This window comes from Melanaphis sacchari, unplaced genomic scaffold, assembly GCF_002803265.2.
Source record: "Melanaphis sacchari strain LSU unplaced genomic scaffold, SCAv2.0 Contig2_pilon_pilon, whole genome shotgun sequence".
Lineage (NCBI taxonomy): Eukaryota > Metazoa > Arthropoda > Insecta > Hemiptera > Aphididae > Melanaphis > Melanaphis sacchari.
Window position 1 is genome coordinate 3,653,347 of NW_020271173.1, and position 12,928 is coordinate 3,666,274.

Genomic DNA, 12,928 nt, shown 5'->3' on the forward strand with positions numbered 1-12,928 from the left:
TATCTTAAAATGTAAATATATTATAGAAAATATCGAAACTTATTTTACTAACCATCAAATGCCTGTTTTCCGACTTCATCTTAATTTAAAAATATTAAATTTAAACTTAATAAATATATTTTTAAGGTATTTTTTTTTTATGATTGAGATTAATTACTTGTGTTAGTAAAAAGTTTCACAGTTTGTAATGTTGATGTCAAATATTTATAAAGTATCTCGGATAGTTAATCTAAATTAAATTTTAAAAGGATTTTTTACAGATTATTTTTATACATAATACAGTACCTTATCATGAAAATGATCACTGAAAATGGATGTTTATTACTTCAATATAACTATAAATTCTGTAATCTATATTAATTACTTAAATTATTACAAATAATAATGCACTTATGTGCTAGATTGGATAAAATCCAACTCGTAATACAATTAATTGATACTACCAACAAAAAACTTTTAATTAAATAATATTCACTTTTATCAATTGTTATTTTAGTTGAAAAAACTAGCGTTTTATTTCATAAGCTAATTAATTAAAGTATTATATTAAAAATGCAAATTAAATTATAAAAAATAGTTGGACATAGATCATAATATTATTAATACAAGTAAATAATAGTTCAAGATTTATCATTTCAGTTTTTATGTAGATAGATAAATGTTAGTATAGAATTAGGTACTAAATTATATCCATTTGATTAAATTTTAGCAATACGTGTAAACTATACAATACGAGTTTATTTTTTAGTAAAGATTTGTTGTGAATTATTAATTATATTATATTAATTTTATTGGAACAAACTTTAATGTAAACTTATTACAATACATTTGTTTAGCTGAATTTTATTTGAACTATTAAAATAAGAAAAAAAAGTAATAAATTAACTTAAATTATAAACAAAATTCATTTCAAAAAATGTGTTCTTGATATCCCTGGTAAAGCGAAAATAAGAATACAATTTACTTATACAAGGATCATGTTTCAATGATTGTATGTATAAAAATATTTATCTGATAAAATAGATGTTTAAAATTGAATGCATGGTAAGAATATTTATTTTTTTCTTCATAATTTTAAATAAATAAAACTTTAACAAAATTCAAATATTTTTAAAAGATACAAATAAAGAAAATTAAAAGACCGATAAATGATCTACAAAAAAATATGATTAATTATAATTCAATAGGTATTCGTACACTTAAGAATTAATATTTTATTTTAAATTTAACAAATATCGAATTGTGTTTATATTTTATTGATTATATACCAGTTAAATGTGTATTTTTTTTCCAAAAAAAAAAACTGTCTAAATAGGTATTATAATTATTGATTCTTAATAAAAATAATAAATTGAAAATTAGGACATTTTTTGTTATATTTTCATGCGTCGTAAGATTTTCTCGACATTTTGATTTATACATTGTGGCGTAAGAACGTCAATCACTGAGCAGCGCATTTTTTAAGTTTCCTCCAAATATAGGAATACATTTCTTATCGATATAATCAACGTTGTACTATAAAAGATAATCCTATTTCTTGCTGACGAAATTGAAAACAATAATGGAATATCGTAGTACAAATAAAAATCAATAGTTCAAATTAAACAAAGTAGTCTTGTCCTCCCATCATATTATAATGATAATATGCTGAATATTTTCTTGTTTCATTATATACGCTGCGTCATCGTCTTTGGTATACTGTTACGCATCAATAGAGAGCAAAAGAACGTTGTTTATAATATAATTATTATAGTATGCAAATGTTTCAATGCTAGAAGCCGTACAATAATAATTGCTATGGTTAAGATTCGATTCAATAAAAATAAATCAATTGGCAATCATAATACGCATAGTTATTTATTATTTCAAATTTTATGTTAACTTTATGATTACAACTATAATTGCGAATCGTTAAAATTAACTTGAATAACATGTGAACAAATGTACATTTTTCTTTTTTACCTTATAGGATTATAAAATATTATTTATGGCAGAAAATCGTGATACTTTTTAACGAGACGTGCTTAAGAACCCAACAAAAAGAACTCAGTCACGGAAAAACTTTACATATATATATCATATGTTATTAACCAAACTACAGTTATAGTGTATCATAAAAAATATAACTATAATTTTATTCAACTTTAAGAGCACATGAGGAACGTGCACATTAAGTACTCACCTCCAGTTCCCGTGGGTATCATTTCAGACGGCATAGTGGACGTCTCTTCGGTCTCTTCGATGCCCAACACCTGGTTGGACGTAGGTGAATCCAACCACGAAGTTCCATCGTCTGGATATGGCGTATCACCGAAGTTCAGTTCCGTGTAATTGCCATTTTCCACCATTTTCTGTTTAAATCATTCCCCTAAAACAAAAAAATTTGTTTGTGATAAACAAAAACACATATAAATATGTATATCGTAGAGGAAAAATAATAGAATAATAAAGACGAATGACTTATAAATATGAATCATCGTTCAATTTTTAAATAATATTATTAGTAAAGACTTAGAGCTGAAATGTTTATATCTAAAATTTTCCTCGTTATATCATAAAGATTAAACAATAATATTGTTTTCGTGTTTAGTAGTTACAATCCAGAACAAAAGTGATGATTTACATTAAATTTTGTGCTATGTAGTGAAAAATTATCTCTTCATGAGGAAAATTATGTTTTTTCTTTGTGTGTGTAATAATTTTACCAGTCGTTTATTTTTGTAACAGTAAACTATTCAGTTCTGTGCTTAATATTTTATTTTTGTTGAAACAAAATCACCTTTTTCATATCCTAAATCTAAAATGAACAATCACCACATTTAATCCCCATAAACTCTATTTGGGGAATACCTTCAAAAATCATAATATTCAAGCTATATATTACAGAAAATTAGAAAAAACACATGAAATATTTGCGGTATTATGTATTTTTAATATTTCTGAATACACATAAACTATGGTTTTTCTAAACTAACGCATAAAATGAAAATAACTTGTAAAAAATTAAGACATAGCAATATTCAATGTATTTTTTTTTTTTTTATATAATTTATTACATAGTTTCTACAAATTACCACAAATGCCCTACCTACTGTTTGTTTAAAAATAAAATTTAATATTGACATTTACTATGTAGATCTTTTGACTTTTTACGTATATGCGTTTATAAGCGATGTTTACCAAGAAACTGAAATTAGCTCCATAATATCGTTATTTGCATGTAGAATCTATTGATTAATTTATATATCTAACAGAAAACACAGAAGCTTGTATACATGGATGGCTGTTCTGGCTTGTGAAACACGCGAAGGGTTTTGGCGTTATGAATACTATATGAATATAATATTATTTGATCGTCGAAAGTTTACCCGTTGTCACTGAATTGTTATAGTAAGGTAGCCACTACGAAAATCCCTTTTCGGTTAATACCACACGTTGACCCATATAACCAGGATTACGATTCGATGATATTATATATTAGTATTTTACCGAAATATAATTCTTAAACAATTCTCATTTTCGATTAAAAATAAATTTTCAAAATATCCATAACTAGCTATAACTCTACTAATATGTTGCTGAGAGTTTTAAAATAAAAAAATAAAATTCTACTAATTTAAATTTGTTTGTCTAAAACTAAATAATCTGCTCTGTTATATAACTAATAAGATAATCAATTACTAATACTAATATAAATAAATAATAAAATATGTTTAGAAGTAGAGATCATAACAGACCGTTTCTGTTTAAAATTGTATTTTGAATGCAAAACTTAATCATTCAAATCTAACACCTATCTATTATAATAACCTTTTCAATGACGAGGTACATTAGATAATATCATTAAACAATAAAGATGTTTATCCGATTTTTATCTTCTTTTTTTTTAATTATTTAAGTAAAGTACAATATCTTATTTGTATTTGAGAATTAAGGTTGTTAGTATATAACTTTTATATCATAATCTGCTAACCAATATGCTTCATGTATATTTGAAAAAGCGCCTGTTGATTAACTATTGAATAAATAAATACAGGTTGTATAGATTGAAACTTGTTTTTTGATATTAATTTAATACTCTGCAGATATTTTATTTTTAAAAAGTTTTCAATAGAAGTTACTCACTTTACTAAGATAACATTTTTAAATTATTTATTAATCTTCTAATTTTTTAATTAAAACAATTATAAATCTAAATATTTTCAGAATATGTGGTGTCTCAAAATTTGAGACTTGACATAATAATATTAAATCGGATTTAATCACATATTTTGATAAAAATGAAATTTGCAAAAATTAATATAATAAATCCACCCCCATAGCACAATAGTATAAAGGATATATTGATTTATATAATATATTGCCTATAGTGATGTTTTGTACAAATCATATGTACAATACCGATAACTATTGACTGACTAGTTCACATGGCTTACCATTGTGGTTAAAAAGTGAACCATTACACAAAATATTTAAAATTTAGGTACTAAATTCACCACATATTAATTCGAGGAATGACATGCATATTTATATTTAAAAAAACTGTTATAATTTGAATTCGGTACTATTTGCTAGTAATATTTTTCATTTAAATTGGTAAGTACTAATATAAATTTACTTTTTATATATTAAATAATGATAAAATCGATATTTTTAATATTTTAAATGGTGTAATCATGACTTCATTACTTTTATGCATATATCAATGTATATATAATATTACAGTAACGTAAATCATTTTATAATTTATAATATTATATTTACATAATACCTACGTAATTATAAATGAATAGTAAAAACTGCGATATAATAATAACCTCCATTATGATATTACAATACTAATAAAAATTAAACAAATAAATTGCTTTAAGTCTAAAATAATCTAAACCAAACAATCGATTTTCTTACTAAACTGCAAAACAAGAGAGTTGATCTTTCAATAAATTCAAAAAACCAATTGTAACAATTGTAATTGTTAACTTAACCAGTAACCAATGATGATGGATGTATTTATTCAATTATTTTCTCTCGATTATTTATTTTTCATAAATATTGCATGTCAAAACCAAACATTTCATATGAAATGCACGAATTTCTAGTATTGATATTTTATACATATTTATACAAATTCAAGAGAAAGTGAAAAAATAAATGTGACTAATAAATTATTATAAAATATGAAAAGTATTATTATATTTGTTAAATTTTAAAACACTACGAAAACATCTAAATGGCAATCTATCTGAGATGCTATAAGACATGTAGCATTCTCGTCAAAATTTTACTTGATTTTGATTAAAAATCCCAATTTTTATCGTGTTACCTATGCATTCATTTTGTTTTTGTAAGAAATATCAATAGTAAACCTAGCATGCTACTTGATATTTTTTTAATACATCATAAAAACGTTGAACCTTTAATATATAGATATGTTTTTTTTTTCAAGTATAGTTAAACAAAAATGTATTAATAATAAGTTACTACAATAAAATAATTATGTACGTATATTATGCATTGATTGCTTGGGGTTATCTTACAAATAATTAAATTAAAAAAAAATAAATAAAATATTCAAATTTTATAAAACTATTTTTATTTTGTTTTTATTTTTTGGTTGTCATAGGAAAAAAAAAAAATTGTAAACTGGTTGCTAGGGGCAAGTTAAAATTGTATACCAAAAAATCCATCACGATTACGAAAATAAAATTATATCTAGCCTAAAAATATTTCTAAGTTGTTGATTATTATTTTAAAAATTAAATTTAAATTATGTTAATATAATAATTTTTAATTATATGTAAAAAAAAAGATTAATTGAAATATTTATTTTTTAAAAGTTTAAGTTGTTTTTTCGTAAGAAGCTCTTACTGTTAAGTTTATATTTTATATTATATAAGAAGATTAATTATTAATGCTTGACAACACAATGTATTAAATGATAAAGACGTTTAAAAAACGATTAACTATTCAGATTTTTATACTGAAAGGAAAATATATTAATGGTTTAATTCAAAATCAAAACTAAAGTCTTTATGATAGTATGTAAGCTAAATACAATTAAGAATATTTTTATTATAACTAAGAACAGTACTCATATAAAATAAAGCAGGTTTTAATAAATAATCCACTATCATTATTTAGAAAAATAATAATAAATCAAAATTTGGTTTTTAAAAAGTTTAAAATGAATGCAATTGTGTATTATTTTTGTTTTTTTCATCGCTTTGATTTTTGATTAAACTACCTACAACTTTTAATTTCATAAAATCAATATCATATTTTCAATACTTATCCTACATTTTGAAATAAAATATTTTTTTTTTATATTTGTTGATAATCCGACTTATATAAGTACATTAAATACAGATAGTGTACTTTTTTTCTCATGTACCTATAAACATTAACACTTTAGATGATTCAATTAGTACACCACAAATTTTTCGTGTAATCTCTTAAAAAGTTACTTTACTTCTCTTATCTAAACTTCAAATGCTTATTAATAAATAACAATACAATATTTTTTAAATCTCTAACAATTATTTAACTTGCTATTTATATAATTATATATACTTGAATTGTAATACATCTCTTTATTTTTCTTTGATAATTTTAACTCTATGTTATAGTGAACATATTAATTGTTTATGGTGCTAGTATTAAGCTATCGAATCAATTGATAGTTCATACTAGAGTAAACTCGTGTAAATTTTATCAAACTTAAGTCAAGTTTTAATCTAATTATTATTTTCGAGATAAATAGTTTCAGGATGTATCTCTTCCATTATAAAAATAATTTTATCTTATAGCTTTTAGCTAAAAATATTGTCATAAATGTTTTATTTTTTTTTTTTTGCTCCTTGTAACCGGTTTTTATTATTTACACTAAAATAACTTTAAATATCTGTATTTTATTGCCGATGGGCATTAATAAATAAATAAATAAAATATTACTATCAGAATAATATAAATTAATTATATTATACTATTTATTATATGAATATATTATTAATCATAATGAGTCTCTATTTAAATAAATTATGAATAATTAAGTACAGTTATAAAAATGAATAATAATATTCTCTTTATTATCTTAGTATGATTCGAAACAATAATTTATATCATTTAGGTACTTACACAATGAAAATAATATTTATTTTTAATTTTTTTATAATTTTGAATGTTCAATAAAAAATTATTATAATTTTAATTTATAATACAAGTAATTTAAACAATTTAATTTCATACTTCTTAGAAATTATTTCGTTTTATAACACAAATGAAAAACATAATTTCTATGAAAAAACAAACATATTTTAACGAATAAATTAAATAGCAAGAAGCTTGATGGTTATCTGAAATATATTTATATTAATTGAAAAATACATGGATATTTTTTAAATTAAATATAAATATAACATCGAATAATAAAAAAAAAAAAAAATTCAGCATAATAATAATAATATAATATGTTTGTGCATTTATAGACTTGGAGGCGTGAAACCATGATTTTAAAAAGTATTTAGTAGAAAAGTTAAGAGGTGTAATGAATCAAAAATAAGCTTGGCTAGAGCTATTGATGAAACTTTACCTTATAATAATATATTAACTTTTTTAGATGTTATAGTTAGGCTTCTTTAAAAACATAAACGATGGAGCCAAGAATGTGCACGTTCTTTTGCTTTCTCGTTTATCGCTTGTTAGAGCCTATATATTATTACAATTTAATTCGGGATCGTGAATACAGATCCATAAATATAGATTATTTTTACCTTCCCTACAACACCGGAGTCTACGTGTGTTATTTTTATTTGTAATGATGATATTCTTTCTGCCTTTAATGTACTTAAGTATATAGATATATTTTCTTACCTGATAGGTATTTATAACCGGATGTTAATAATATTGATGTAAATTTAACTTACATTATTTGGATAAAATAAGAACAATAATTCGAATAAGATTTATAACTTTGATTTTAACTTTACAACGAGTGAAAGATCAATTTAGACTGTTAAATTAATACTCTCTTGCTTTTGAGAATAAGGGCGGTAACTGGATATAGACTACTCGGTGGAGACAGAATCCTTGATGGAGACTTGACTGACTTTAATGTCAGAATGGGGGTTCTACTTATAGACTTGATCTTTTACTTGTTGTTCCATTTTAATTTGTTGTTGTTTATTTAGTATAATTTCATTTGTATTATATAAACATGTTTTTTTTTTATGATATAAAGTATTTAACAAATTATATTATTACTAATTGTTTGATGATAATTTTAATATATTATTGTAATTTGTTTAAGATATGAATATTTATTTAAGCATTAAGATGGATGATGAATAATATGATATTTAATTATAAGGCCTTGTGGCGTAATAATGTGAATATCATTGCAGAGGTAATAATATAAAAATTTATTTTTTATTTTAAAACTTGCAAGTTGCAAATAAAATACTTCAATAGTTTTCGTTAAATTAAAAAATTTAATTCCAATATTAAAATAGTAAATTTTGAGAAATTGACCAATTCAAAATAATTTGTACCTAAATGTTTGAAATGTTATTTTTATTATACTACATTTCGTTTATAGTGTGCTAAAATGTTATTTTATTTCTATTGATTTTCTTATATTGGTGTTGATCGTTGAAGGTGAATGATTACTAAAAGAAAAAATATTTTTTTTTCTTAAGTCTTTAGTTTCTGACTCAGATAAACGAAATTTTGACGTTGATAGATTGATTGTGAATTTGGTTTAAATGTCTTGAACTTTTTGGAGAACTTAGAGTGTAATACAAAATATACCTAAAGTCTTACTTGAATCAAATTGTGTACTAAACAACAAAGATATTATGTTTATAAATATTACACTTAAAACGTAAAATATATAATAATATTCATTTTTAGGTAGAAACTAACTGTAAGTCTTTAACAGATAATCAATTTTAAACTATAATTTATCTAAAAAATAATTTTATCATATATTTTAAAAGTTTATAAACTATTTTACATTCAGTATTCAAGTTCAATTAATTTTTAAAATAAACTGTAAACAATCAAGTGTCAAACGCGATGAAATACTATTAAAATTCGTACCTATTGTTTTTAATAAGTAAAAATTTGTGTATTTAGCATAATATTATACAATATAATTAATAAACTAACAAATTATATTCAAAATGTGTATTCATCTACTTTCAAATAAATAACATCTTCAAACACATCTACTAAAAAAAAAAAATATAATACATTATTAAAAACAAACGCATTCCTCGTTTCAGTTATAATTTAAAATGTTGAGAAAATAATCTGAGGTTGGTTTAATTAACATAATTCAATGTTTATAAATGATTTTCAATTACATTTCAAGTAACACTCGTCATTGATTTTTAAAGTCATAATATAATATAATGGTAGGTGCAAACGCAATTGATATTTGCTTAAATTGTAACATATGAAATTTAACGAGATCTTCTGATAAACTTCCCACGTATGTTAATATATTTTTAGAGTTATTTCTTTCTATATTTCTCAGGCATTCACTTCATCACACGTAGACTGCAAACTGGTGACGTTTTTAACGACAATACATTTACCGACTTATGATCGTGAATGGTGGGACAAAGAAAAACAAATTTGGAACGTTGACAATCGTAATCCACGCGTGTTCTCCGGCAAAATTAATATCTATGGTAAGCGGGGCTGCAGAGCACGTAGATGGCAAGATTGAGATACATTTACGGCGGAATTTTAGCGTGCTATGCATTTCGTCTTTAATGCGTACAGAATGTTTTAAAAAAAAAAAAAAACTAACTAATAAATATATAATGTTACGTAATACACCTGCACGTATATTACATTTCACGGTAAGCCTCAGAGCCGCGACGTCGCTTTTGTATAAATCAAAACCGGTAAAGGTTGGCAGGGAAGGAATGTAAAGGAAAAAAATCGTTCGTCAGAAAATTGTACGTGCCGTTATACGATGACGGTAAACTGTACGTTGGGCGATGGTGATGGGTTATGGTGTGATGGAGAGGGCTATCTTGTATGAACTCCATGCGTGTGGTACGCGTACACATATTATATATATATAATGTGTGTTTATAAATTTATCAACGAAAACGTTTGTCATACGAGTCGGATGCCACACAGAGACGGTATATAGAGTGAGTAAATTGTAGTGGGAAGTTGTGTGTATGCGCGATAGAGGTAGGGTTAACGTTAAGTTTTATCCTCGTTCCATACAGCAAAGTACGATGAACCACCGCATTTATATTCCACTATGCAAAAACGGTTCTGGGAATGAGTTTTTGTTTTTATTATTATAATTATTAATTTTTTTTTTACAAAATTCGGTAATCGGTTAATACGTGATTTTTTTGTAATTTTTGCGTTATTTTTGGCGTACAGTTATATGTGTTCTCTGTAGAACTCGCCACTATAAGAAAAATAAGCCACGCGTATCATGAAATAGGTATAATAATTCCAAGAAGCAAAACAATGATTTATATTATATAATATTATTGTGCTAACAATATTAATTATTCCGATTCGAATTTCGATGTAATTCTTTACAATATTATAATATATTGGTCGATACGCGCGTGCGCGTGTACAATAACTTAACCACGTATCATAAATAAATTATCAAGTAATAATTACTTGTACAGAATTATTCATGATATATTATCGAAAATAAATTCAATATACTATTAATAACGAAAAATGTGGATTAATTATTAAGAATACCTAATGAACTAATTACTAGGTAAACTTGATAAAGACAATATACACAAATAATAATTTTTTTTCAAAATAGGTTTGTTATTAAAATTTAAAATTTATATTTTTAATAAAAATAGTGATTTTATACTGACATAAAGAAATTTAGTCTAAATATGGATGCTTTAAATTATGGTCTAAAAATATATGGAACAGTCATATTTTCTTTCTTTTTTATGTATATTATTAGCTTTTAGTCAGTCACTACAATAGCTCGACAATTATTTAGATAATACAAACTTGGCCAAGACAAAACAGTCATATTTATATTAGATTGTCAAAAATTAAAATCCCCAAAAAAATACTATAATGATTTATACTGTAGAACTCTCAAGAGAGAAAAAAAACAATGTTGTACTATATAACACAACTTTACATAAATTTAAAGGATTAATACTATCCTTATAATATAATGTATTATACAATTAAGTTCTGATGTATTTTTAAAATTTTTATTTTTATTTTATTTTTGTGATTATTTTACATTTCATATTTTATATTTTTCTTACAAAGAGAAATCGAGTACCTAATATCAAAACAAAAAAAAAACGTAAACAAACAATTTATTAATGCCAAAATAAATTAATTGATTAAAAGTTTATACTACTATTTAATAGATATTAATTATTTAATACGATATTTCTAAACTTACCAATAATTAAAGTAATAATCATATCAAGTATTATAATGGCATACCACTGATTAAATAAAATTCACAATTTTTCGATTACCTAAGTTTTCTAACGAAACAAAAAAGTTTAAAATAAACGCAAACAATACAACAAAAGTGAAATAATGTATATTATTTTAAATTTGAATTTAGTATATTTTAATAATATTATATTTACAATAATATATATATAAATATATATAACGTGTGTTTTGTATATATATTAGTTAACTGACTAATAATAGATTTTTATTGAATAATAGCGAGGATAAAGCATTTTATTTTATTGTTATAGTAATTAAAAAGTTTGGAAATATTTTTATAGTACAAAAAACCCTTTCAAAAGACTAACGTATATCTATAGAAACCGTAGATAATTAGTGAATAAATAGGTTCAAATACTACTCATAAATATTAATTGGCTACAGTAGTCACAATATTGCCTAATAGCTTATTTATACATTATATGTCTTAGAAGAAACAATCAATTCAACACGATTTAACATAGAAAAAAATTACATAGCATCATAATTATATTTTCAATACCTCAAATATTGTCTTATAATAGTATTTGCCATTTATGAATAAAAAATTAAAGAAATATAGTTTTATATTTTATGGACATTATTTTGGTTTTACACAAATATTTCGTTTTAGACTAATCAAGCAAAAATATAATTGGTTTTTTGATATTTACTTTGATAGGCATACAAAATAAACTAAAAGTAAAATTTACATGTTTAAAAAATTATAGAAAACAACTATCGTTATAAAAAACTGAGTATTTTATCCAAAACTACAGATAAAAGAACTAAAAAAAAAAACTGTCACCAAAAGCATTTCATTAACAACAAAAAACTAAAATTATTAATTAAATTTTTTTCATTACGAAACGAAAAAATATTTACAAGTTTATACAAATATAGCATATATATTTTGAATATTTACATCGACCAAATCCCTAATTAATTATAATTATGTCACTCCTTATATAAATATATAAATAGTTATAATATGAAATATAACAAATATTTAATAACATAATATTATAAATGCATACATAATACACATATGTTTGATAAATGTATGTTTAACCACAGATGTAAGAGCAGTAATCAAATGTCAACCGGCGTGAAAAGACCCAAAGAAAAACCAAGGATTCAATGAGCGAACGGGGTGAGAAAAAATCCTAAAATACTGTAAATGACAATGATTATGTATGAAATCTAAAATTGGGGTGATCGAGATGAAGAGTGACAGTGGCAACAAAACTTTATACAGAATATTATAAAACCAGAGATGAAGACGAAAAATATAATAAACGTCAGAGAAACTGTAGACATTGTCTGTCACAAAAACAATTGTAAAATATTTGAAACATTAAATTAATTATTTTAATATAATTACTGAAACATATTGGAATAGGACACATTTAAGAAAAAAGTTTAAAATATAATTAATTTAATTCAATGTGAA

The 12,928-nt window shown here is 23.3% G+C and overlaps 1 protein-coding gene across 1 annotated transcript in view; it reads right to left on the reverse strand.

Annotated features, from left to right (window-relative positions):
- The window catches only part of LOC112596013, a 72,480-nt gene that overhangs the window by 23,254 nt on the left and 36,298 nt on the right, over positions 1–12,928 (reverse strand). The window contains 1 exon segment of the mRNA XM_025341451.1: positions 2,183–2,368. Within this exon segment, the coding sequence (XP_025197236.1) occupies positions 2,183–2,348 (166 nt within the window). The 5' untranslated portion in view covers positions 2,349–2,368.